The sequence below is a fragment of the Daucus carota genome, chromosome 9 (assembly GCF_001625215.2).
Source record: "Daucus carota subsp. sativus chromosome 9, DH1 v3.0, whole genome shotgun sequence".
In the NCBI taxonomy this organism is placed as follows: Eukaryota; Viridiplantae; Streptophyta; class Magnoliopsida; order Apiales; family Apiaceae; genus Daucus; species Daucus carota.
The window spans coordinates 5719954-5747396 of NC_030389.2; the positions used below are offsets into that span (position 1 = coordinate 5719954).

General features: G+C 33.9%; 4 protein-coding genes and 1 non-coding gene across 8 annotated transcripts; 4 read left to right on the forward strand and 1 right to left on the reverse strand.

The window, feature by feature from the left end:
* The first annotated feature begins 4593 nt into the window (after positions 1–4593).
* On the forward strand, positions 4594–8982 carry LOC108202447 (disease resistance protein RPV1). 2 transcript variants are annotated; one of them, XM_017370829.2, is made up of 4 exons: positions 4594–5220; positions 5704–6811; positions 6928–7209; positions 7287–8982. In XM_017370829.2, the coding sequence occupies exons 1-4, from the start codon at positions 4721–4723 to the stop codon at positions 8793–8795; spliced, it is 3399 nt and encodes a 1132-aa protein (XP_017226318.1). In that variant the 5' UTR covers positions 4594–4720; the 3' UTR covers positions 8796–8982. The 2 variants fall into 2 exon arrangements, with proteins under 2 accessions (XP_017226318.1, XP_017226319.1); XM_017370830.2 differs by having other exon boundaries at positions 6928–7200.
* A 404-nt stretch (positions 8983–9386) lies between these two features.
* LOC108202450 (uncharacterized) lies at positions 9387–11119 on the reverse strand. 2 transcript variants are annotated; one of them, XM_017370833.2, is made up of 4 exons: positions 10812–11119; positions 10186–10292; positions 9798–9916; positions 9387–9654 (listed from the first exon to the last, which is right to left on the reverse strand). In XM_017370833.2, exons 1-4 carry the CDS (start codon positions 10966–10968, stop codon positions 9510–9512), a joined length of 528 nt encoding a protein of 175 aa, XP_017226322.1. In that variant the 5' UTR covers positions 10969–11119; the 3' UTR covers positions 9387–9509. The 2 variants fall into 2 exon arrangements, with proteins under 2 accessions (XP_017226322.1, XP_017226321.1); XM_017370832.2 differs by having other exon boundaries at positions 10782–11100.
* Positions 11120–15392: 4273 nt separating this feature from the next.
* Positions 15393–23245, forward strand: LOC108202449 (dihydrolipoyl dehydrogenase 2, chloroplastic). Of its 2 annotated transcripts, XM_064084717.1 has the most exons (16): positions 15471–15911; positions 16716–16862; positions 17692–17826; positions 17997–18114; positions 18771–18895; positions 19188–19313; positions 19406–19486; positions 20523–20585; positions 20678–20752; positions 20843–20921; positions 21013–21113; positions 21673–21786; positions 21858–21971; positions 22303–22374; positions 22671–22726; positions 22873–23190. In XM_064084717.1, exons 1-16 carry the CDS (start codon positions 15606–15608, stop codon positions 22949–22951), a joined length of 1791 nt encoding a protein of 596 aa, XP_063940787.1. In that variant the 5' UTR covers positions 15471–15605; the 3' UTR covers positions 22952–23190. The 2 variants fall into 2 exon arrangements, with proteins under 2 accessions (XP_017226320.1, XP_063940787.1); XM_017370831.2 differs by lacking the exon at positions 22671–22726 and having other exon boundaries at positions 15393–15911; positions 22873–23245.
* Positions 23246–24079: 834 nt separating this feature from the next.
* Positions 24080–26547, forward strand: LOC108200375 (GTP-binding protein SAR1A). The gene is made up of 3 exons (XM_017368499.2): positions 24080–24412; positions 25016–25147; positions 26137–26547. The coding sequence occupies exons 1-3, from the start codon at positions 24284–24286 to the stop codon at positions 26452–26454; spliced, it is 579 nt and encodes a 192-aa protein (XP_017223988.1). The 5' UTR covers positions 24080–24283; the 3' UTR covers positions 26455–26547.
* Positions 25823–25942, forward strand: LOC135149825 (small nucleolar RNA snoR83). Its single transcript, XR_010288035.1, has one exon. It is a non-coding gene; the product is annotated as a small nucleolar RNA snoR83 (small nucleolar RNA).
* Positions 26548–27443: the final 896 nt, after the last annotated feature.

Below are 27443 nucleotides of genomic sequence, written 5' to 3' on the forward strand. Positions count from 1 at the left end.
GAGCTGGAGGTGGAGACCAAACCCTAGATGGATGCCTAACTGGGGATGGAGGTGGGGATGGAGATGGAGATGGCGATGGGGATGGAGATGGAGTTGGTGATCTAGACGGAACATACCTAGAGGGTCGTTCTTGTTTTAATTTCATGTTGTTGTGGGGCTTGAAATCTACAAACAATGAATTTGAAGGATGATAGAAATGTATGGAAGAACCTGGGTTTGTTGTGAAAGGTACAAGAGGTGTTTGGATTGCGATTTGGGTGTTTTATGAAGCCTACTAAAAGTTATACTCAGGGTAAGTGACAATAGCATATTATTGTGGTATATTTGTATATATTCATGTTTAACTTTTAAAATTGATAATGCTTAATCCATTATCATAAAACTAACGAGATTACATAATTAAATATTTTTTATATTTCAATTTAAATTGAGGTCATTAGTTGGCGTCTACATTTATTTTACGAAAAACTTTCTAATAATAGTCTTTATAATATTATATTGTTAATAATAATATATATCCTTACAAATACTAAATTTGTTCAAAACTGAATAATATTAATACATAAAACAACATAATTATAATTCAAATTTTTTGAATTATTAACTTGTAATATTTATATAATTTTATAATCTTACTTATGATCTATTAACTTGTATTGTAAATATTATTTAATAATCACACCTTTGAAATATATACTACACACTAATAAAACTCAAACATGTAACACTCTTTATCTTATAACTTATATTTCGGAGCCACTCTATTTAATTGTAACCATCTTAAATATTGTCATTGAATATATCTCTTTTTTCTATTACTATATCTCTTGTAAATATCCGTCGTATGTTCTCGTTAGTACGACATATCCACCTTCCGTCGTATGTACTCTGTTTATTAGCTAGAATTCAGGCCCAAACTAATAAAATATAATAAATCTTTTCCTATGAAAAGAACCATCGTGAGTTAACATATTTAGGTAATTAAAGACAAAAAATAAACGAAAAGAAAATGGTTTTCGATTCCGTCGTAACTACGCCGTCGTAACTTCACATAATTATATAATTATAGCCGTTTAAAAATGGAAAATAAATGAGAATGAAAAGTTTTATTTTTCCGTCATAATTAAACTGTCGTAATTTAACATACTTAGCTAATTAAAAAGAAAAATAAATGAAAATATAATAGTTTTCATTTTCGTCGTAACTACTCCGTCGTAAGTACACATAATTATATAATTATAGATATTTAAAAACATAAATAAATGAGAATGATTTTTTTAATTTTTCCGTCGTAAGTTTACATATTTCTCTAATTAAAAAAATAAATGAAAATAAAATAGTTTCCGGTTTCATCGTAACTACGCCGCCGTCGTAAGTTCACATAATTATATAATTATAGCCATTTCAAAATGGAATATAAATGAGAATGATATGTTTTATTTTTTTGTCGTAACTAGACCGTCGTAAGTTAACATATTTACCTAATTAAAACCCAAAAAATAAATGAAAACAAAATAGTTTTCATTTCTGTCGTAAGTTCACATGATTATATAATTATAGCTATTTAAAAATGGAAAATTAATGAAAATGATATACGTTTTACGGAATGGTCATAACTTAATAAAATTTCTGAACAGTTCACGAAGAACGGTTCTTGAGTGTGGCCCCGAGACAGAGAAAAGATACCACATTTTGAGTCCTCAATCTCATACTCACTAAAGACTTAGAATTTTTAAATCACCGTTGTTCGTGAACTCATCCAACGGTGGGAAAGGTGTGTGTTGGTTACCGGTTCCCCAGCAATCATATGCTGGGGACCTGGACCCTAAATAGAGAGTACACTATGAAAAGTAGCTCGATCTGCCATCATAATTGATTAAGTACAAAGAGCTAGCTAGCTAGGCCTTTACCACCATCAACATCTTCCATCTCATTGTAGGAAAAGAACATGCATTTGCTGCAGAAGCATGCAGAAGGATGAGAAAGTTAAGATTACTACTTCAGTTCACGGGTGTAAATCTCATTGCAGGCTTTGAAGGCACACTTTATAAATAGATTTGGCTTTGTTGGGAATATTGTCCCTTAAAGTGTTTCCCTTTTGAATTTAACCCGCACAACTGGTTCTACTTGAGTTGCCTAGCTTGCAGCAGAATGATGCACATGTGGGAATCAGGCAATGTTGGTACTATGAGTATGTTTTTTTTTAAGTATAAAATTTCGAGGGCTGTGACAGCTTGGTGGAGCTTGACGTATCAATTGGAAGTTTAGGGAGGCTTGTCTTTTTGAAATTGAGGGTTGTAGAAAGCTAAGAAGTCTTCCAGACACCATTTGCAACTTGAGAGCCTTGGAAGTTTTAAATATTGGTGGATGCTTTAGCGTCGAAGCATTGCCAGAACAATTGGGGAACATTGAATCCCTGAAAGAGCTCGATGCACATAATGTAGCTCTATCAAAATTACCAGATTCGACAGGACGTCTTAGTAAGCTTGCTAAGTTGATATTAACTTGTCACAGGAAGCCTATGACAATATATCATAAAGACCATCAGAAGCATAAAACACTAAAAACTCTTCCGGACACCATTTGCAACTTAAGAGAACTGGAAGTTCTTAGTGTTGGTTATTCAAGATGTCTGGCAGCATTGCCAGTAGAATTGGGGAACATTGAATCCCTGAAAGAGCAATATGAAATGTTTTGTACTCAAATAAACCAAACTATAGCTCACAATTTCCTACATTATATAATAAATTTTGGAAAATAATCAAATCGCCAATTTATTTATTTAAAATCTATCACTCATAACTCTAAAGTTATGCAAGATTAATTTTTAAGTTTTTGTAATTGGGATTGGACAAAAGACTACAGTTAAAAGTAAAGCATGAAAATAAAAATAAGCATGTTAGTAAAAAAATGAATATATATGGCATTATGATAAATTAGTCAAAGTCTATGACATTTAAAATAATTAATTAAATCTAGCTACGCTAATAGCAATAAAATTGAAATATAAAAATGAGCAGTTAATTGTTAACATGAAACATATAGTTGAGTTAGAAAATTTGAAATTTAAAATTATACGTAATATAAAATTGCATCGTATATTTCTATTAAATCATTATTTATTTTAATATATACTAAAAAAATTTTATGTAAAAATTAACTTAGTGATGTCCAGTTAACCTACTAACCAAATATATTATATTAATATATCATACATGATTAGAATTGATAAACAAGTTTTACTCTAGAAAAAGTGATAAACAAATCTGTTATAAACGTGTTTTTACCGTTTGTTGATATTATCAGAGGTTAAGCATACATTTTGGTAGTATGTTTGAAATATTTATGAAAAATATATGACGAAGATAAAGACACATAAGAAAAATTATCATTTCAAAAAAATTATATAAGAAAAAATATAACTAAAATAGAATAACATAGGGCTTTTTTGATAAATACCCAAGTTAAGGAAGATTTTTTTGGAAATACTATATCTTTTTAAAGAAATTGTAAAAATACAAATTTTCTAAAAAAAAAATTACAAAAATACAATTCTGCATCTGCAACCAAATCTGCAACTACGAGCAACCATACCTGCAACTACATATATAATTTTTAGAAAACAATTACTAGAATTATATTAAATTGCATAATAAGTTGCAACTAAAAGCTAGAAAAATAAGTGGACGATACTAATGTCGCAAAATCAACAAGTATGGTAACCAAAAGCAACCGACACCAGCCAAAACTTACGCTTCATCTCTCTATTTCTCGATTTCACTTCTCTTCCTCCTCCGCCTAAGCAACTACAAAACTACAAAATCAAAATCAACAACCATTGCAACCAGCAATCAATCTCATCAACCGAAAGTTTGAGAAAGAAGGCGATGAGAAAGACGAGATCGAGAGAATATAGGAGAGGATAATGAGGAGAGAGAGGAAAGGGAGAAAGAGACCAAGGAGAGAGGCAGGAGAGGCTAGGGCTGTAATTCGGGCCGAGTCAATCGAATTTCGAGCCGAGCCTAATTTGAGCCAAGTTTAATCGAGTCGAGCCGAGCCGGCTCGTTTAACTAAAGGAGTCTAAATCTCTGCCCGAACTCGACTCGTTTAATTTCATGAGTCGAGTCGAGCCGGCATGTTTAGCTAAACGAACCGGTTTTAACGAGTCGAGCGAGCCAACACGTATAATATTAGATTTAATTAAGCTTAAACCTCTACCAAAACTCGGCTCGTTTAGTTTCATGAGTTCAGTCGAGCCGGCTCGTTTAATTAAACGAGCCGGAACCTTTGCCTGAATTCGGCTCTTTTAACGAGTCGAGTCGAGTCGGGCCGAGCCCAATTAAACGAGTTCGAGCTGAGCGAGCTTGCAAGCCGTCCGACTCGAATTACAACTTTAGGAAAGAGAACGTATATTTGCAAATAAATTGTAGATTCTTAAAAAAGAAAGTAAATATGTAATTTTGGGAGAAGGTTATATTATTACAATTAAATTGTTAAGTATGTTTGATAAATATATAAAAATATTAAATTAAGCTACAGCCCAAGTCTCCCACAATTGTCAACAAGATAAGACCCTTGTTGATGTTTCTTTTATAGCCACTCAGTTGAGTCAATTGACTAAATCAAACCTCTAAAATATTCCTCATCTTCTATAAAGAAATCTTCTCTGTGCTTCAATATTTGTTATAATTGAAGCTCTGAAATTCTGTTCACTTAAATAATGGCTTCCACAAGTTATAATCAAACTCCTTCATCTGCTACTTCAGCTTCACTCCCCACTACGTGGGACGTTTTCTTAAGCTTCAGAGGCATTGATACACGATATACCTTCACTGATCATCTATACAATGCTCTAGATCGCAATGGCATTCGGACATTTAGGGATGATCCTGAGTTACGTAGCGGAGAAGTAATCTCAGATGGATTGCTCCAAGCTATTCACAAGTCCAAGACTTATGTTATTGTTCTGTCTGAAAATTACGCTTCTTCGCGCTGGTGCCTTGACGAGCTGGTAGAGATTCTGAATTGTTACAGCACCACGCAAAGATCGGTGATTCCTATATTTTATAACGTCGATCCATCGGCCGCGGGGCACCAAACTGGAAGTTTTAGGGAAGCGTTTGAGAAACATGAAACTCGTTTTGGCAAGGAAAGATTGGACAAGTGGCGAGTTGCATTGACCATGTTGGGGAAGCTCTCAGGCAAAGTGTGTAAAAATATGTAAGTACTACTCCATCCACCTTTGACGTTTTCGGATAATTTATTAACAGATATTTCCCGGAACTACTTTTTAGTTAGGTGGTGAAATTCTTTAAATTTAGTGTAACTGACTATGATGATCCCATCCATGACTCCATGTACTTAAAAATTGTCACCGATCAAAATTTCTTACTTGTTAAAGTAGTTGTTTTAGAAAGACCCTTTTATCAATTATTTCTTAAAAAATAATCTGATGAATAATTTGAATGTTAAATTCTAATTCAGCAAAAAAAAAAAAAAAGACAATAGTTTAGAGATATATCGGGTCAATTTATTTTAAAAAAATGTGCACAAAAGTTAAAATGAACAACTATTGTGAAACGGAGGTAGTACATATTCTGAGTTGGGTATAACTACTAAAACAGAGTTCTTGTGTTTGTTAAAAAAGGGAAAGTAGGTAAAAGGTTATTCAATGCAATTGCTCTAATAAGAATCGCGTTACAGGTATGAAGCTCAATTTATTGAAGAGATTGTTGGTGAGATTTTACTAGAAATAAACCCCAAGACTTTAGATGTTGCCAAATATCCAGTTGGGTTGGTTCCCCGTGTTAAAGAATTAGCAGCATTGTTGGGCAATGGTACCGAAGGTGTGATCAGAATTGGTCTATATGGTATGGGTGGAGTGGGGAAAACAACTCTTGCCAAAGCGTTTTATAATCACCTTTTGCAACGAAGCTTTGAAGGATGCTGCTTCCTAGCCAACATTAGGGAGGTTTCGGGAACAAGAAGAGGTCTAGAATCTTTACAACAGCAACTTATCAATGATGTTCTAAGAAGTAAGAGACAGACTAGAGTTTACAATGTTGAAGAAGGAACTATGTTAATTAGAGAGAGAATTTGTTCCGCAAAAATTTTGGTTCTTATTGATGATCTAGATGACATTAACCAATATGAGTCTTTGGTGGGACCTTTTGCTTCTGGAAGTGTTGTTATTATAACTACAAGGGATGAAGAAATACTTGAAAAAATTGATGTAGAGTCCAGATACCGATACAGAGTTAATGAGCTAGATGATGCGGAGTCACTGACACTATTTACCCGACATGCATTCGAAAATGCAGATGCTGACAACAGTTTCAAGCTATTGTCTACAGAAATTCTACGCCTTGCTGGTGGGCTTCCCCTGGCTCTGAAAGTTTTTGGCTCACATTTGTATAAGCGATCCAAGGTAGGATGGTTAGCTTACATCAAGAAACTGCAGAAAGTTACCGATAGCAGTATTCAGCAAAGACTAATGATTAGCTTGGATGCCCTGGAATCGGATGATCCTATGCTAAAAAAATTATTCCTTGACATTTCATGTCTTTTCCTTGGATGGGAGATAGAGAAAGTGGTTGAAATATTGGAAACTTATTATTCGGATGCAGATTATTATATTGATATTTTAAGGAAAAGATGTTTACTGTATATCAATAATAGAGTGTTGGGGATGCATGATCTGCTTCGAGATATAGGAAGGGAGATTAATGGAAACAACTCACCTGATGAGCCTGGAAAACATAGTAGATTGTGGGTATCGAAGGATATAGAAGATGTTTTGAAAAATCACGAGGTAATAATTTCATAATGTGTATCCAGAAATGCTTTTAAGTGAACCTGATGGTTTCACGTAATTTTATACAACTCATTTATTTGCTATGTTTTTATCTTGATCTATAAATTTGTTAGGGAACAGAAGCAATTGAAGTTATCTTCCATCGCAACGTAGGAAAAGAACATGCATTTGCTGCAGAAACATTCAGAAGGATAAGAAAATTAAGATTTCTTCAGCTCACCGGTGTAAATCTCATTGGAGGCTTTGAAGGCACACTTGAAAAATTGAGGTGGCTTTGTTGGGAATATTGTCCCTTAAAGTGTTTCCCTTCTGAATTTAACCCGCAACAACTGGTTGTACTTCAGTTGCCTTGCAGCAGTATGATACAGATGTGGAAATCAGACAATGTTGGTACTGTGAGTATGTTTTTTGCAAGTATGAAATTCGAATTAAAATTATGACTGAATTCTTCCCGTTTGCATTGCTTTTACAGACTTCACGGGTTTATGATAACCTAAAGACTCTGAACATGTCAAATTCTTCTTACTTGATAACAACTCCAGATTTTTCTGCGTTGCCGAGTCTTGAAACTTTAAATTTCGAGGGCTGTGACAGCTTGGTGGAGCTCGACATATCAATTGGAAGTTTAGGGAGGCTTGTTTTCTTGAAATTGACAGGCTGTAGAAAGCTAAGAAGTCTTCCGGACACCATTTGCAACTTGAGAGCATTGGAAGTTTTAAATATTGGTGGATGCTTCAGTGTCGAAGCATTGCCAGAACAATTGGGGAACATTGAATCCCTCAAAGAGCTCGATGCACATAATGTAGCTCTTTCAAAATTACCAGATTCGACAGGACGCCTTAGTAAGCTTGTTAAGCTGATATTAACTTGTCACAGGAAGCCTATGACAATATATCATAAGGACCATCAGAAGCATAAAACTCTAAAAACTCTTCCGGACACCATTTGCAACTTAAGAGAACTGGAAGTTCTTAGTGTTGGTTATTCAAGAGGTCTGGCAGCATTGCCAGTAGAATTGGGGAACATTGAATCCCTGAAAGAGCTCGATGTACATGATGTTATTGTTTCAAAAATACCAGATTCTATCGGATGTCTTATTAACCTTGTTAAGCTGAGATTTACCCACAACAAGAACCTTGAAACTCTGCCAAAAACCATTGGATGCCTGAGATCACTGAAAATTCTGGATATTTCTTACTGCAGGAGACTTATTGCATTGCCAGTAGAACTGGGAAACATGGAATCCTTGAAAGAACTCTATGCACAAAGTTTGGCTGTTTCAGAATTACCAGATTCAATTGGACACCTTAGTAAACTTGTTGAGCTGAGACTAAGTGACAACACAAAGCTTAAAACTCTCCCAGACGCCATCTGCAACTTGAGATCACTGGAAATTCTTGATATTTCTTATTGCAGGAGTCTTATTGCATTACCGGTAGAATTGGGAAACATGGAATCTTTGAAAGAGCTCGATGCACATGGTCTGGCTGTCTCTGAATTACCAAATTCGATTGGACACCTTAGTAAACTTGTTGAGCTGAGATTAAGTAACAACAAGGAGCTTACAACTCTCCCGGACACCATCTGCCACTTGAGATCACTTGAAATTCTGTACATTGATTCTTGCAGTAGTCTGACAGCATTGCCAGCAGACTTGGGGATGATTGATTCTCTAAAAGAGTTGCATGCAAGGTGTATATCGGTTTCAAAAATACCGGATTCAGTTGGACGTCTGACTAAGCTTGTTAAACTGATATTACGGGGAAACAAGAATCTTAAAACTCTGCCACACACCATGAGCAACATGAGATCACTGGAAACACTGGATATTGATGATTGCAGTGATCTGGAAGCATTGCCAGCAGAACTGGGCAACATTGACTCCCTGAAAGAGCTGAATATGAAAAATGTTGCTGTTTCGATAGTACCCGAATCAATCAGATATCTGCCCAGGGCTGGCTCGAGATATTCTATGACCTAAAGTGAACTTCAGATTTATTATAAATATTGTAGACCATCTATTTAGTTTAGTAACATTGTCAATTTATAGTTTATTAGTAAGACAATAAGCATTGTGGAACTTATATATTATTTCTGTAATTCTTTGTGGATGTAAGATCTATGAGAGATCAAATGACTATTCTTTTAATCAATTGTGTTCATGCTCATATTTCTTGTTGGGGTTCTTATTAGTTTTAGAACTTGCAACTACAAATAATGGCTTTGATGAAGACTGGTGTTATTCCTCTGTTCGATGTCGATGGCACACTCACAGCCCCGCGGAAGGTACTCCATTATTCCCCACAAACTTGTCCCAAATTTGTCATTCTCTCTGGAGTTTCAACATTTTACCTGTTTGGGCAACGAAGCTTCTGACTTCTTTTCATAAAAAACCGACTTTGTTTTTCTTGACTTGTTGTGTAAACAGCCCGAAGCACTTATAAAAAACTGAGAAAGCTAACTTTTGTTTCAGGACTTTTGTTTCTTTCTCAAACAGTTTAATTACTTATAAGTCTTAATTTACTTCTCACTTCTAATCCTTTACTTTAAGCATTATTAGATCAAGCCAAGGTAATTAAAGAAATTATTATTGATATATCGTATGTGCAAACACCTACATCACATAAACCCCATAAACAAACAAAATAAATTGAAGACAACAAAGTGTTGAGATATTAAAGAGCTTGATGTAGATTTATTCCTGTTTTCCACCAGCTGAACTAGCAGCCATGGCAGCCACCGGAGTTGACGACGGAGAGGCTTTCTTGGGTCGCTTAACGATTAAAACCGGACACTTGATGTTTTGTGCACAATGGTTGCTCACACTTCCAAGAAATGCCCTGCATTTCATATATCACATCATACATATGAATCTTCAAGACTGTTATGGCAATGACATTAATCATAATTTGACAAAAATATTTATCAAAATTTAACAAGGGAAAGAGAAAATTAAGTGCAAGAAAATGAGTTAGAATTTCACCTCTTCAAAGCACCGTAGCCATGACTGCCCAACACCACCATATCAACCTTGAGCTTCTCCGCCGCCTCGCAGATCACATCCCTTGCATCTCCACACTCTACTTTCGTCTCCACCTTAACCTTTTCATCATTCAATTCCACATTCCACAATCAATTAGACTATCATAAAAATCGTCCCATTTTTTTAACAAGCAAGCTCATAACCTTACAAACTAGTATCCGTTCTAATAATAATTCTCGAAATGAGCCAGACATGACTCGTTCACCCAATTATTGCCATAAAATACAGAAAATGACATGAATATGATTCGAGATGACCCGAATCCTGACACAAATAAAATCAAAAATAACACAAGGTACCAAAAAAACTCAGAAATTTCAAATTTTACCTGAGGATAGTCTTGGCAAAGTTTTTTAGCCTTGCGGATCACGGACTCCGCCACCTCATTACCATACCTCTCCATAGTATCCACAATATCTTGCGAAAACAAATACCCTGTTCCCATCATAAAAAAAAAAAAAAAAAAAAAACCTCAGCATCCAACATACTTATTTACCAAAAACACACTTCAAACCACTGAAAACATGCTCCCTCCGACCTGATTTTGTTGTCAACAAATTTTACGTGTAATTTATTACATTAACCTAAGGGTCCTGGTCCACAGCCATCGATGGCTGTGGACTGATTAACTAGCCTATAGTTTCTAGCGGTTAAGATTATAACAAAATTTTAACACGTCTAGCGGTTTTTAACTGCTAGACGGGAAAAATCTGTCTAGCGCTTTAACCGCTAGACGTCTTAAGAAAAATGTTATAAGTTTGGTCGCAGGATATTCATCCAACTGCCAGAAAACCATTGTTACTTAACCCCTCCCTGGCAATCATATGCCAGGGACCAGCACCCTTAACTTAATATCAACACCTTTCCAAAACAGAGAAATAAGAAAACAGAGACTAGAAAATCGGAGGGATCAAAAAACAATACCTTGACGCAACAAAATATCGGAGGGCCTACCTGTACCATCAACAGAAGGATAGACAGTTCTCGGAGGCTTAGCATAGAGAAGTATAAGCGTATCACTGGAAGAACAAAAGATGTTCTTCAAGCTCCAGGACAGCGCATAGCTGCTCTCTTCCCCCTCGTCTACGGCTACTATTATTTTCCTCTCCATCTTCACAAACTATTACCAACTGACTAACTGTGTGTTTTTTGTGTGTGTTTTTGTTGATTTGGATAAGCTTAGACCGGGAACTGGTGTTTATATACAAGTTGATGGTGGTGGTAATAAGGGAGTAGTGTTAGTTATATGAATACAGGGGGAGTATGAGTGTGGGCTGAAGGAAACTGCTGGCTGAATCGTGGTTTTGATGGACGGGTCCCACCAGGAACGTGTCCGCGGAGTGTAGTTTATCTTTATCATAAATGTTTCGCTTTCATGTCTATCATCTCTTATCCATTGCTGTACAAATTTAAGATATAAAAATATTAAGGTAATTCATCGAGCATACTACTTTTTGCATCTTATTTGCAAATATATTATTTTTTTCTAAAATTTTATAAATATATACTATTTTTCGGATATTATTTATAAATATATTTATTCACACAATCAATCAAGCAGGTTGCTTTTTAGATTGCAATATTTGGTCCCGCAAGGGTATTTGTTTTTCGGTCTTTGCAACAAGTTGCAACTTATTATGCAAATAAATATAATCTTCAAGATTGCAAACATAGTTGCATATGCAACCACCGTATTTTTGCAAATATTTTTTAGAACATGGTATTTTTGCAATTTGTTTTGAAAAGTGACAGTATTTTTGCAAAATATTCTATTAAACTTAGTTATTTATAAAAAAAATATCCTAATATCTATTATCAATTATAGTAATTTTCATTTTCTATATTTCATTGCTCTAAAATTATTATATATATTAAATCAGTATGATGAATTAAGTGTTATTTATATTTATTTAATTATAAATTAAAATTTTATAACTACTAACTTTTTTTTTGCTAGAATTATAACTACTAACTTAGTTAATTTAATTAAATAAATTTGTTGAATGTTGATAAATGAGTATGGTAATACAAAACCCCATTAAGTAGCAAAAGGACATTGTAGGATATACAATCGGTTAAATGAATTTTTAAATAGAATTTTAGACGATTTATACATATATGTGTGTGTATTATAAATAATTCAGGGATAGAATCTCTGCGTTATATGTTCATAAATAATAAAAAGATCTTATCTTATTATTGACATTTATAGTAAATATTATTAGTTTAAATTTAAAAATTAGCATGTCAAACTACTTAATCTTCTTGAGGTCTACTGGGGAGTGTTGTTAAAAATTGTTGTGCTGTCAGAAAAAACGTTGGTAAAAAAATGATGTTGTGGAAATCAGATAATTGTTTCGTAATTTATTTGGATATTTGCATATATTGAGTTATAATATAAAAAATAATATTTTTGATTAAGTTTGATAGTGAAATCTATGAAAGCACTCTGCAAAAGCTAAAAAGCATCTTTTTGCAAATGCACGAGAGCACATGATTTTTCTAAAAGCAGTTTTTGAACTAAAAGCTGATGTTCAAAATAGCTATTTTTAAATTTACCAAACAGTTTTTCAACTATTTTTCAGCAAAAAATATTGTTACCACTATAATAGCAATACCAAACGGTACTTTGATATGTTTAAAGGATGTGGTTGAATCTTTAAAATATGTAATCATCTAATTAGAATAAAATTAAAATATTTTATGATCCGATTTTGTTTACACAATCCCTTAGGGGTTGTTTGGTTCGCGGAGTGACGTCTGGGATTAGAATGAGAAATCGGGTTAGAATGGTATGGGTTTAATATATCATATCTGATATTACGTCTTTGGATGAGTGCTGGAATATATTCAGTTTTAAAAAATTAAATTATTAATTTATATTAATTAAAATTATTATTATTGTATATTTTGTATCATTGATTATTCTTGTATTAAACATTAATATTTAATTTTTTAAATAGAGATAAGAAAATCAAAAATAAAATTGATTCTCATACCTCCATCTTATACTCACCTCTCCCTTTGGGTATTAAAAATCTATATCTTAGAGATTTGAGGTATGGGTTTGAAAATTTATATTGTTTTAACCAAACACCATATATGGGTTTGGATGAATAAAACACATACCTAATTTCAGATATAATCCCATGGACCAAACGACCCCTTAATATGATTTTTTAAAATACATGAATAGATGAATGAAGTTCTTAATGTATTTTATTAAGATAATAATAATCTGCACTATGTAAATTATATATCATTATAATCCAAGTAATAATATCAAAAGTATAAAACTATGATCTAAGTCTCTGCTTCTTTGTCACACCATCCTTGATGACAGAAGTTGTTTGATTGAGATGATTTCATGTTTCAGTTTCAAGCACAATTTTTGACGAGAACCTTTAATTTCCATAACCAGATCCATCCTAGTGAACTCTTGATTACTTTGTACTAGCATTTATTGGAGGAGAAGGGACTATTAACCTACAGCGTATGTCCGGTGATAAAATTAATACTGTCAAGAATATCATCCGGAGCTTCTCAAACATACTAAAGAATCTACTCTGTTTTCCCAAGGTTTAGACCATTTCTATATTCATGAGGCATCAGAATTTTGAGAGTGAAAAGAGCTACGAAATGAGACTATTAGAGGTATCGAGGACCAATCCTGGTCTAATCTAAATTTGAATTTTGTCACAAATCATGCGACTTGAAAAGTAAAATCCGAATGCAAGATTTTTTTAAATTACTCCCAACGTGAATTCTCGACTCCCACTGCTTATATTTCTTAGTTCCCAAACAATCTATTATTTCTAGAATGACGAGCTCCTTAAGCACTTAACTCTTAGATCCGGTGTCATTAATTCAGCAACAAATAATAGAACTCGAACAATACATATAATTTGTAAAAGAAATCTTCTGACATCACAACTCTTCTCTGCAATCCACCTCCAAGCACACTTAAGTTTCATCTTATTATTCTCTTCTTCTCTTATTAATTATTTTTGTTAGGCAAATTATAATTAGTCATTATAAGTCAAAACACTTAGTATAATTTTGTATAAGTAAATGTAATTGATCAAAGGATAGCATACTATATGCAGTTTCTTTGATAAAGTAACCCATCAACGGACGAGGTATTTTATAACAAGTTTAGCTCTTTTCGTTTTAGTAGTTGATAAAATAGTTGATCAACAAATCTAGTTATATTTTTTATTAATAGATGTGTAATTAGGATGACAAATTATAAACATTATAAGTCATGAAATTTAATTAAGTGAAGTGAAGATCAACTACTAAATTTAAGTTATCAACGGATGAAGAATAATAGTTCATCAACTACTTTGAAGATCAATCAACAGCTAGTGAAGGTTGAGCTATCAACTGTTACTGTATGAAGCCATCCACATCTAGTCTAATAAGCTATCAATGGTTACTCAAATAACTTATCGATGATTGTTTTAAAATTTAGCAGTTGACAGCAACAATAGAGTTGAATAAGACAAGAGTCACATGGGTTGATTAGTGCAGAATAATTTGGAAGTCAAGACAAATTGTTTGACTTGATAATATTTTTGAAGAAATCGAAATTTTTCATTTCTACTCATATAAATTTAGAGTATTCTAACCCCCGACAATATAACTTGGTTGTATTGTAAATGACAATTGGTATCAGAGAAGTCTTCAAATATAGATTAAGTAAAAGGTCTCAACAATCAGCAATGGGTAGAAAATATGAAGGTATCAAGATTCCAATAATAGGAAAAGAACGCTACTTTCATTGTAAAGTAAAGATGATGATGTATATCTTGTCTCTTGATGCAAGTTATATTAACTACATTGACAAGAGCTTTCATGTTCTAGTAAAATATTAACATTGCATCAGACTAAATTGGTAAAAAGTCAAAAGATGAAGAGGTTCCCAAATCAATTGCAAAGTACACAAAAGAAGATGAAAAGGAAGTGTGTAAACATAATAATAGCAATGCACATTTTGTTTTAATGATTTGGATGCTGATATTTTTGAAAAGGTATTATCTTTTGTAAATTATCACAGCCAATAATATTTATATCAAAACAATCATAAGAAGCTGGTATTATAATTTCAGAAACGGTGTCAAAATTCTAAATCATTTTTTACTATAATTTAAAAGGGAATTTAACAAAAATACCATTTTTTGTAAGTTTTTTTTTTGCGATTTTACTATCTTTTAGAAATATTTGCAAAATATAACTTTTTAGAAAATATTTGCAAAAAATACGATCTGCAACTAGATACAATCAGATGCAACTTCGGTTAATTGGCCCCGTAGGGGTTGAAAGTATGGTTGCATCCGTTAGTAAGTATAATTGTATGCGGTTGCAACGAGTTGCATACAGTATTTTTGCAAATATTCTCATAAATTTAATATTTTTATAAAATATTTTAAAAAAATAGTATTTTTACGAAAAATATTTTCAAATTGAGTATTCACGAGGAAACCCATAATTTAAATGTATGTTAAATTGAAATAAACATACCGACAACACCACATAACTACCCAAAGTAGTTCGCCAGTTGATCAACTCTCATAAACCCCCAAAACATTCACATACGAAACTACAAAACCAAGCTGTACACTCCTCTCACTTTGTTCTCTCCGCCCATTTCTTTCTCTCCGGCGGACATCTCAAAGCCCCTCTCTCTCTATATCTCCATCTCTCTCCGCATCAAAAACCTAATCTCTCTCCCTCTCTCTCTCAAAAATGGCTTCACTCTCCATCTCTCTCTCCTCAAATCTCTCCGCCACAAGATCCTCAAACTCAATCTCTGATCTCTATCTCTCCTCCTCCATCTCTCCGCAATCGCTTCGCTTTTGCGGTCTGAGGAGAGCTGCCTTCACGCCTCTCAAGTCTTCCAGCTCGAAGCAATTGGTTTCGAAGCAATGTAGGGGGAAGTTGAGTGTGTGCGCCTCTGCGAATGGGACGGTTTCTGGTGGTTTTGATTATGATTTGGTTATTATCGGCGCCGGTGTTGGCGGCCACGGTGCTGCTCTTCACGCCGTCGAGAAGGTAGAATTACACAATTTTTGTGAATGTGATTCTGGAATTTAGGTGATTATGTATATTATACTGCTTGATTTTGTCATGTGTTTAGGTTGTTATCGGTTTAATTTTCGAATGCTAAATTTGATGGTTGTTGCATGATAGTGTTGGGAGGTGATCATGAGCTTAGATTTCGTAATTGCACTTAATTGAATGGTGTGTAGATGAATTATTAATTATTGTTCTTATCAGTTCAGCATTAGAGAGGTCCTTTTCGACTTTCTTTTATTTTTAATATGAAAATTTTAGTACGAATAGTGAAATGTACGTTTTATATTTATTGTTAATTTAGCTGTTTTTACTATTAAGCATTGCTGCATTAGTACAGATATTGAGTCTGGATATCGATGGTACTTTTAAGTTTAAAATACATATAATCTTTTTTTTTTTTTTGTGAAAATATAAACATTGAAGATTTATTATATTCCATTTCTTATTAACAGGAATAAGATATTATATATTAATACAATTATAGATATTGAAGTTATGGTTGTAAAATTTACTAGATTGTGTCATGCTATACACATTTTATATAGAAGAGTTTGTTTTGGGAGCAGAGTAGTATTTGTGTTTTGGGAAACTTAATTGGTAGTTGATCAAAGAAATAACAAAATTGCAGTATAGTCCATTAGTCCTAGTTAGTGACGATTGGAACAGATCCAGATTGACTGTGTCTAATTAATTGGATATGGATGATGACATTTGCACTGTTAGTCTGTTATATAGGCATGGACATTGAACAATAATCAGTAAGTGATCTATCCTTTTCAGGGTTTGAAAACTGCCATCATTGAGGGTGATGTGGTGGGAGGAACATGTGTAAATCGCGGTTGTGTCCCTTCCAAAGCACTTCTTGCTGTCAGTGGTAGAATGAGAGAGCTTCAGAACGAACACCACATGAAAGCTTTTGGTTTACAGGTAAGTCCTGTCGTCATGAGCAGCCTTTGATGTTTAGTTCCTATAATCTGATCGATATACATTGTTCATCTTCAAGACATAACTGAACAAGTGGTACATTTAAATCATTAATAGTTACTAACTATTCAGCAATTACTACCAGTCTACCACGTGAAAGAAGGAATCATCACCTATGATCTAATCACATGACAGTAATTTAACTGTATACTTTGGACTTGCAAACATGAACTCAGATATCAACTTGTGGTTCTCTTTAAGATAGTATTACTATATTTTCTTGCAACAGTCAAACTGAACAACTGCAGATTTTTTCCTTTAATATCCATCACCAATCAAAAAAGGCTGTCATTGTTTAAAAAGCATTGTATCACTTATGACCCCATCACTCTTTCTTCATCAGTTATATACTCCTCCCCTATCCTCTTATAAATAATTATCCTCCACATGCATTTCTACTTGTTTACTCCCTGGAGGAATGCTTCAAGAATTTCATGCTATGTTTTAGACGGTATTAGGGTATGGTACCCGATAATGTCCTTTTCATCAGAAGCTCAGAGCTGTCTAAGTTATATTATTTCTTATCAATTATTCCAAACTAACAAGTTCAGATCACATATACTTACTAGAGGTGGAGAAGTTTATCCCTACAGAGGGTTCTGGTAGAAATTTAGAAAATTAAAAGTACATAAACTTGGTATGTAGTACATGATACAATTGTCTATTCTCCTTTTATATTATCTCAGACTTATAATTCTTTATCTAATCTTCAGGAAGTTCTATTTAAAATATATGTGAAGATAGTTGATTTGGGTTACATGCTCCATTGCAGGTTGCAGCTGCTGGATATGACAGACAGGCAGTAGCTGATCATGCCAACAATCTTGCTTCCAAAATCAGAAATAATTTAACAAATTCCATGAAAAATCTTGGCGTTGATATATTGACTGGTGTCGGTTCAGTTGTGGTAAGTTGTACATTCTGACAAGTTGGTTAAGTAAATTTGGAATGGAAATCTGTAATACTAATTTCTGTATTTCTGATTTTCTTATGATTTTAATAATTGTAATGTATTAGAAATCAGTGGATATAAATTGTGATTCCTGTCCTTTTATGCATCTGTTCGTGATTATTTAGGGTCCACAAAAGGTAAAATATGGAAAAGCTGGACTCCCTGATACTACGATAACAGCAAAAAACATAATTATTGCAACAGGCTCTGTTCCATTTGTGCCAAAAGGAGTTGAAGTTGATGGTAAGTCCTATTAATTTAATCAAGTTATAATCCTGATATTCTAGCCTAGCTGCCAAAGTAACTGTACTCGAAATTAGGAACCATGTATTAAACTTCTGCTTTGAATATCCTGCTGAGGAAGATTATTCTGATCTTTGGCTATTCTTCTCAAATTATATTTATATAAATTGCTGCCAGATCTACCTATTTTTCTGGTAATGAGTGTCACTAGTGCTAAGATACGAGATATAAACAATATACTTGAAAGGAAAACAGATGCTTGAAAACATGTTACAATTTTGTTTTCGACTTGCTAATGAAAATATCCGTAACTATGATTTCTCAGTGAATATATATTGCTTAGGGGAGGTCATAATTTACCAATGATTCGTATTGTATGAACTAACTGTGTGTGGATAGGAAATACTGATATGTAGGATAACAATGGACGCACTACCTTCTTTAGTAGTGGCTTTGTAATTTATCAACAAAATAAGATGACATTAATGCATCAGTAATTATTCTAATACTCTGACTTTATTAGAATATACCTAAATACCAAATGGAAATTTCCATGTTCAGCCAAGAACATGAAAGACCTATGACAGTGTTTCTTTCATAATCTATGTTAAGTCAATATCTATTGTTTTTAATGGTTATGTAACTGAATAATGCAGGCAAGACTGTAATAACCAGTGATCATGCGCTCAAACTGGAAACAGTTCCTGAATGGATAGTTATTGTTGGAAGTGGTTATATTGGTCTTGAATTTAGCGATGTGTATACAGCACTTGGTAGCGAGGTAGTCTCCAAACATACTGTATGCTATGTAAATTTAATTTTGTTGCTGCCAGTAGTCACATGTAGGAACTTTAACATGGCAGAGGAGAAATATTGGTATTAATATGTAACTTTGAAACAAACACAGTGGTATCTGCAGTCTAGCACACCCCCACATAATAGACACCTTCATTCATGACATTGTTGCCCCTTCCATTTTTTTCGTGTTCCAAATTAAAATTGGGAAAAATTGAAGGCAAATGGGCTCCATATTTATGCATGTCACTGAGCTCACCAGAGGATGCTCTTTACAGGTTACCTTCGTTGAAGCCCTTGACCAACTAATGCCTGGTTTTGATCCTGAGATTGGGAAATTGGCTCAAAGGGTTCTCATAAATCCTCGAAAAATTGATTATCACACAGGTGTATTTGCAAGCAAGGTGATTTTTACTCCCCTTGTCTATGACTCTTTATTCTGTAAATAGCATTTAGCAAATTTTTTCTCATCATTGATTTGTACTCCCTTAAACAGATCACTCCAGCAAAGGATGGAAAACCTGTATTGATTGAGCTTATTGATGCAAAGACAAAGGAGCCAAAGGATACCTTGGAGGTAAGCTTTTGATGCTAATGCTGAAAGAAATTAACTTGGCCTCGTAAATGCTGACTATTTTAATGTTTTGGCAATAGATGTCTCCCATGTATATAATATATCTGATAAATTCACAAGGTGTTCATACCAAGTTGCTGCTTGTGATTTGGTGTATAATTACACAAAATAAACATACCCACACACATACATGGGGAGCACTCTCCACATAAATCTTTGATGAGGTATTGAAGTTGCTTGTTTGTTTCTGTGAAAATATTACCTTTAATTCTTCTGCCAAAAGCAGGTGTTGTACTAATGTGCCTAGACAGTAGACATTAAAAACGTGCAGTTATTCAGCTGTTTGATATTCGTTGATGTGTGATTAGTTCTTTGATCTCCTCTATTGGGATTTTTTTTTACATTGTTAGTAATATTTCTTTTATTTTGTCAATATGGAACAACTATAGCCATTTTGTCTAGGGGTCTTGTTAGGTGCATCTATTTGAACAAATTTGCTTATATTTGACCCATAATTGACAATGAAAACTTGATGAATGATGTTCCATTATATTTTTGGCCAAGATGGTTCCCGTGGACACTTTTGGATGTAGCGACATAGTGCAATGATGGTTATGATGGGTAATACTAGGGTGTTTGGTTTTCCGTTTATTCAGAAATCAGAATATAAGCTCTTTTTTCTTGGAAAATGAAGATGGTACCTGTTGTGGTACCTATCCCAAAATAAGTGCTTATTATTTCCAAACATGCTAAACCAAACACCCCAAACATGTCATTCATTACGAATAGTGCTCCATGTTCACGAGATATTACATGTATTCTGATCTTTAGGCAGTTGGGTTGCCCAAGTATTCTTTCTTTAACACAACAAAGATTTTACCATGGCCTGCTGATGATAGATCGCAGAATAATCCTCTCTTTAGAATTATAACTGCTTCGATGAATTGTTTGGTTATGTAGAGGTGCGTTTATATGTGTGTGTGTGTGTGTTTGTCTTTTGCTATCATTTAATACTTTTGTGTATGCTAACTCAATATAGGTTGATGCTGCCCTCATTGCAACTGGAAGGGCTCCGTTCACTAAAGGGCTTGGCTTGGAGAATGTAAGTAAAGATCGAAAGAAATGTGGTCTTCTATTTACGATTTATATCAGCTGATTCTCACCTGGCATTTTACTATTGTTGCTCAAATTCAGATTAATGTAGAGACTCAACGTGGATTCATTCCTGTTGATGAACGGATGCAAGTGATTGATGCAAATGGGACACTGGTATTATATAACTCTCACATCTCATTTCTCGCTCATATATCTGGTATGTTTTTATTGCATAGTTCACTGACAAGGGTCTCCAATTATTAGGTCCCTCATTTGTATTGCATTGGTGATGCAAACGGGAAGTTGATGCTTGCACATGCAGCAAGTGCTCAAGGAATCTCTGGTAGGCTCACTAAGCATTAAGCATACATTTTTTTTTATGCAGCCTTTTTTTGTGCTAGTATATAACACCTGCAATTACCTTTCTGATATAGTTGTTGAGCAAGTTACTGGACATGACCATGTCCTCAATCATCTGAGCATCCCAGCAGCTTGTTTCACTCATCCTGAAATCAGCATGGTTGGATTAACAGAGGTATATACCTTTTCATATCTGTTGGTCTTTCATCCTCCTACTTCAGATAGTGGACACTACCCATTATATATTGCTTTCACGTAGTTATATATTAATAAGAGGAACAATTTTGGCCTTTTATAATATATAAAGAATCCAGTCAGTGAGTTTGTTAAAGTTCTGATAATTTAGTGAAGATAGTGTTTATTTCAGAACACTGGTTTGGTGATTTTTGAATCTTGTTAACTCTATGTGGTAGCTTTCTTTTGAAAATCACTCACTTGGCTAAACCATTACCAGGTTTTGAGCTTCATTATTGTGCCTAGAACCAACAACAGTAATAGATCTATTATTTCTAAAAATTGAAGACAATTATTTTACCTCAAATAATTACATCCGTAAGTGTACCTGTTTTTTAATTCAATTCTTTTTGCTGGACGAATGATGCTAAAAGATGCTTAACATTTCGACAGTATTGTTTGGCCAACATATAAAATTAGTTTCTTTTATACTCAGAACAGTTTTTGAACATAAGCCTCTTTCTGATATATAGTTGATCACTTGCTATCGTCTTTTTTAGCCTCAAGCAAGAGAAAAAGCTGAAAAGGAGGGATTTGAAGTTAGTATCGCAAAGACTAGCTTCAAGGCTAACACCAAAGCTCTTGCTGAAAATGAAGGGGAAGGAATTGCTAAGGTGTGCTATACTTTGAGTGTTGAAGCTTGGTGTAAATTAAATTAGCATTCTAAAGCATATTTTTCTTTCAGTTGATATACAGACCAGACAACGGTGAGATCCTTGGTGTCCATATATTTGGTTTACATGCTGCTGACCTCATACATGAAGCATCTAATGCAATGGCTTTGGGAACACGCATACAGGTAAAGATCTGTCTTTACAACAGAAAATAACTGTAGAATAAATAGCATTCACAATGTCAGAAACAAAAAATGTCAGTGAAGATAAGAATTTTTTTTGTTTATAAAGATAAAATTTTATAGCTGAAAATATTTTGAGCCTTCCACAATCATATCTGTCCGTATGTTGAATGCTTGTTACTAGGCTAGATAGCATATCTCGTGGAAGGATAGAAGTTAAAAATATCATTATTACTTCTTCATCATGCTCTCTTAAGCCGGCAGTTGAAGATCCATAGTCTATCTTATAACTTAAAAATGTTTCTCATCAACTTTATAAACTCGCCTTCTGCAGGACATTAAGTTCGCTGTTCACGCACATCCAACCTTATCTGAAGTGCTTGACGAACTTTTTAAATCAGCAAAGGTAGTACCTCCTATACTTTTATAAGCATTTACCTAAGAAATATGTGCAAAAGAGATCATATAAGGATATGTAATATATAGTTCCTTCATCCGTTCAAGTCTGTCTTGTTTAAGTTTTTCTAGTTGAACCTATTAAGACAGTATAAATGTTATAGGGTGTTGAATCCTTTTACTCTCCAGTACAGTAAATCATCAGATGGTATAGATCGTATCTAATGATTGATGGAGTATGTTAGACCACCAACTGCATAAAAGAACCCCTTTATCATCTTATATTTGTGCCTGTACGAATTGCAGGTAAGGGGGACAGCCTCCTTAGCTACTGAACTGAGATTCTCTCACATTTTGCACTGGTATAATAGACCACCATTATAACACATTAATATTTTCAAAAGAAATATATGGCGTGACTATACCATGTGTCTCAACTAGTAATAAAAAACATCTTCTAGAGTGTATGCAACTTTAATTTACTGCGGGGTTTTCTTTGCTTTTGCAGGTTAAAGCTGGGGTTTCTAGTCCAGTTGGTGAGCCAGTTTCTGTCTAAGATTCCCATATTAGTACAGAAACATACATGATAGTTGTGTGGATTTTCAAAAAGTTGCCCATATTCGAGGACGATGAAAGCAGTTACATTAGGAGCAGTAGCACCTGAATTTCTTGGTTGTGTTTCCATAGTTGTGTTATAAACCTAGAAGAGGTTTGGAGTTGAGCTAGCATATTCTAGTTTCCTCTTGGTTAACCAAGAATTCAGTTTTGTCTTGGATAGTATTTTGAACTGTAAAGGATGCTATGTAACAGTGTCTATTTAAAATTATCAGACTTTTAAGTAACAAAAATATATAAAAATGAGCATATGATTTGTGTTGGTATTCTCTTCCTTTCTATATCTAACAAGTAAAACCTACAGCGATTTGTGAAATTCAAGCTTCTAGAGGAGCTTCATTTTCATGTACATATGTTGTGCGGCTCGAAATTAGTATTTCAGAAATTTCTGAGTCTTTCAATAAAAGTTTGAGCCAAAACACTTTTATTGAAACATTCAGCAGAAGAGAAAAAAGGTTTGACCTAAACTATGCACACAAAAGCATCTCTAATGATGTAGAATTTTTTTAAAAATCATAAATATATGCTATTAATAATATATGTTTTTTTGATAAAATAAAATATGTTATAAATAAAAAAATTGCTACATTTTTCTTCTCCTAAGGGTCATGATCAAAAGAGAATCAATACTTAAAATAATCTCTACTGTATAAGTTAATCTACTATACATCCGTCTAACATGATATACGAGATATATAAGTTAATCTAGTGTACATCCGTCTAATATGATATACGAGAATTATACAGCAACAAAGTTCATTTTAATATCACACTCAAATTTAACAAAATTTGTGAAGTTTGATTTTCAATCAAAATTTCAATTCTTTCCGATAGCAATATAAGATATATACATATACAATATTTTTTTTAATTATATAAATTGAATACGGTTGTTTAATAGTTAAGGACATCTTTATGAATATGAAATCTTGATAGTTACAATCTCACGTAAAGTCATTTTAATCGAATCTGAAAATCTCACTTAAATTAAATTCCCCCAATACCGTCACACAAATGAATCTCAACCATTGAATAGAAATCCAACGGCCCCCATTCATCCGATGACAACATAAATTAAAATCCCCAAATCCTATTGGCCCAAACACAACAAAGCCCACAACACTTGATTTAACAGTTAAACACCTATAGATACAGACGAACTACACTCCAGAATGAGCCAAAAAGAATGACACAAGTTTGAAGAAAAAGAATATCACTTTGATCTTTATCTGTTCTGGGCTCTCTTTAATTCCTCTCTTTGGAATTGGGTCGATCTGGGTTTTTGATTTTGTGGGTGAAAAATCATGTTTCTTGTGGATTGGTTTTATGGGGTTCTTGCTTCATTAGGGCTGTGGCAGAAAGAAGCAAAGATCTTGTTTTTGGGGCTTGATAACGCTGGCAAAACCACCTTACTTCATATGTTGAAAGATGAGGTCTAATCTCTCTCTCTCTCTCTCATCTTTTATGTATGTATGTTTGTATGTGTGTTTCTAGTGCATGTTTAGATAGATTATGGATTAATTTTTTGAGAGATTCATGTTTGTAAGTATGATTGATCATGTTTTTATGTTGATTGGATTGATGTTTTGATGAGTTATTTGATTGAAGAAAAGATTGTTAATGGGTTTTTTTTTGTTAAATTGAAATTCTAATTTTAATATCTTTTCGCCTTGCTACAAAATCAGAAAAAAAATATATAGCTGGGTAAAAATTTTCAATTTTTAACTACGATATTATCTGTTTGGATGGTTTAGTATGAATGGTATGTTGAAATTCAATATTAGCACATCAAAACTATGAATTTTTATTTATAATATTATATTTGCGAGCTTACTTTTTAAATTTGAGCTGATGAGTTCAGATATTATAAATAAGCTCATATGAATAAGCAAGCTTATATAACTAGCCCTTTTTTATATATATTACTGCAAGTGCAAACTATGATTTTGAAACATTGAGCCATTGGTGTTAAAAATTTTGAATAGTCTTATTTTGGAGGAACTGAGGAATTTCTAATAATGTGTTGTGATTGACAGAGATTGGTCCAGCACCAGCCTACTCAGTATCCAACATCAGAGGAACTGAGTATTGGAAAAATTAAGTTCAAGGCTTTCGATTTGGGAGGGCATCAAATTGCTCGCAGAGTTTGGAAAGATTACTATGCTAAGGTATTTCGATTTTTTGGTTTATTTACTAGCCGATGGTGCAAATTTTTGCTCAAAATTGTTATTATTGACAAAGTGCTGGTCAAGTTACAGCTACTGTGTTGACTGTAACTATAAACCATTTATTCTTCTTTTTGGTCCTTTCCATGATTTCTAATTGATGCTGTACATGTTAGTATGGTTTCTTTACATGGAAATCTAATGCTCTTGCCATGTTTTTTTTTTTCACCTCCTTAATTATAAAACCTTTGTGTTTTTACGTTTCTACATTAATTTGGAATCTGATTTTTCTTTAACATGTCACTTTAAATCATACTAACCTGGCTTATTTGTATGTGTCTTAAAGAGTATTGTTTCTTCCATAGTTTTTACTGAACTTGTGTTACATGGGTTTTGTATCTGTTATGTTGTTTATTGTATTGCTCTCCCAATCTCCCATAGCTTTTCTTGGAGTTCCATTCTAGCAAGATTGTTGCCTTTTTGCACCGATGTTGTGTATCTCTATGGTTGCTCGAATGAAGCCCCTGTATGTATTTATTACCAGGCATGTATTCATTTCCGACTGTTTGTTTTTAACATAACAGAAGTCACTACACTTTAGATGTATTTATAATTATAAGTAATATTTGTAAAAATTCTTTTTAAATATATATTCTATACATTTGTGGTGCCTTCATAATCCCAAGTAAACTCTCTAGTGTTTATTTGATTCATGGGAGGCCAACATAGACGATGGGAGTTCGCTGGTAGCACCTTTACCATTCAAGAGGTGTTCCAATAGTACCTCACCATACACAGAGTCTTTCGACTATATATTAGCAGATACTATGTGGTTATTAACAATTAGAGGATTATTTTTGGATTTGCAAGAGTTGTCTTATCATATGACTCGTATGATGCCATTTTATCTATGTCTTCCTGCGATTATATCCAGGAGCCAAATATAGATCTTCTGCAAAGTATTAATATCGGATGTATGCATGTATTGATAGGTGGATGCAGTTGTGTACCTGGTGGATGCCTATGACAAGGAAAGGTTTGCGGAGTCGAAGAAAGAGCTTGATGCCCTTCTTTCCGATGAATCTTTGGCTAGTGTGCCCTTTCTCGTATTGGGGAACAAGATTGACATTCCTTATGCCGCATCCGAAGAAGAACTTAGGTTCCATTTGGGGCTGGATAACTTCACAACTGGTAAGGGCAGAGTAAATTTGGAAGAGTCGGGTGTTCGTCCACTCGAGGTGTTCATGTGCAGCATTGTCAGGAAAATGGGTTACGGAGATGGTTTCAAGTGGGTTTCACAATACATCTAGTGTAGGTTTTTAGTTTGAAAAGACATCTGGTTTTGTTTTTAAACTTATAATGTCACATTCTCTCTTTATAAGTTTAGTTTGACTGTTTGTACTGCTCTGTCTCTCCCTCTCTCTTTACATGCGTGTGTCTCGACGTAACAAAATTTTCCAGCTTAATATACTTGGTTGCGTTTCCTGATCTGTATCGGGGAAAGCCAGTGGTATTGCAAGAGAGATTCAACTCGGCATGTTAGACCAACAGGATGATAGTAGTTTGGGTTATATACCATAGCATTACTGGTAGACATCAAAGCATGTTCTGGCGAGGAAACACAGCTGAATCAAACATGTATTGCCATTTTATGACATTTCCGGTGTTTTTTTTAAGGTTGTTTGTCCCTGATTCAGACTAGTAAGTTCCTTTATAAAGCAGAAACCCCGACGGCACTTGCGTAGTGTTGATGAAGCTACTCACACATCTACCAGGTCGCTAAACAAAAACATCCAACAGATTGAGTTTTGGGACTAGAGATTTTTGGACAAATCGATGACTACACAACAAAAAAATCTCTATTTCAGATCCAAAAATCTGGTCCAACTTGAAAAAGTCTAACAAAATTGATAATTGATACCAGCATCTGAAAATGTCCAGTTCAGAGAAGCCTAACAAAATTGATAATTGGTACGAGCGTGGATAAGATATCTTGTCGCGTTAAGAATCTCGATTTCGGGCCCAAAAATCTGGTCCAGCCCGGAGAAGCCTAACAAAATTGATAATTGATATGAGCATTGATAATTGATATGAGCGTGGATAAGATATCTTGTCGCGTTAAGAATCTCGATTTTGGGTCCGAAAATCTGGTCCAGCTCAGAGAAGCCTAGCAAAATTGATAATTGACACTAGCGCGGATAAGAAATCTTATCGTCTTTAAGTCTCGAACAAGACAAGTCTGTAGACTTTTTAACATGTCTTTTATTTTGCGTAAAAAGAAGACTAACAAAATTAACTC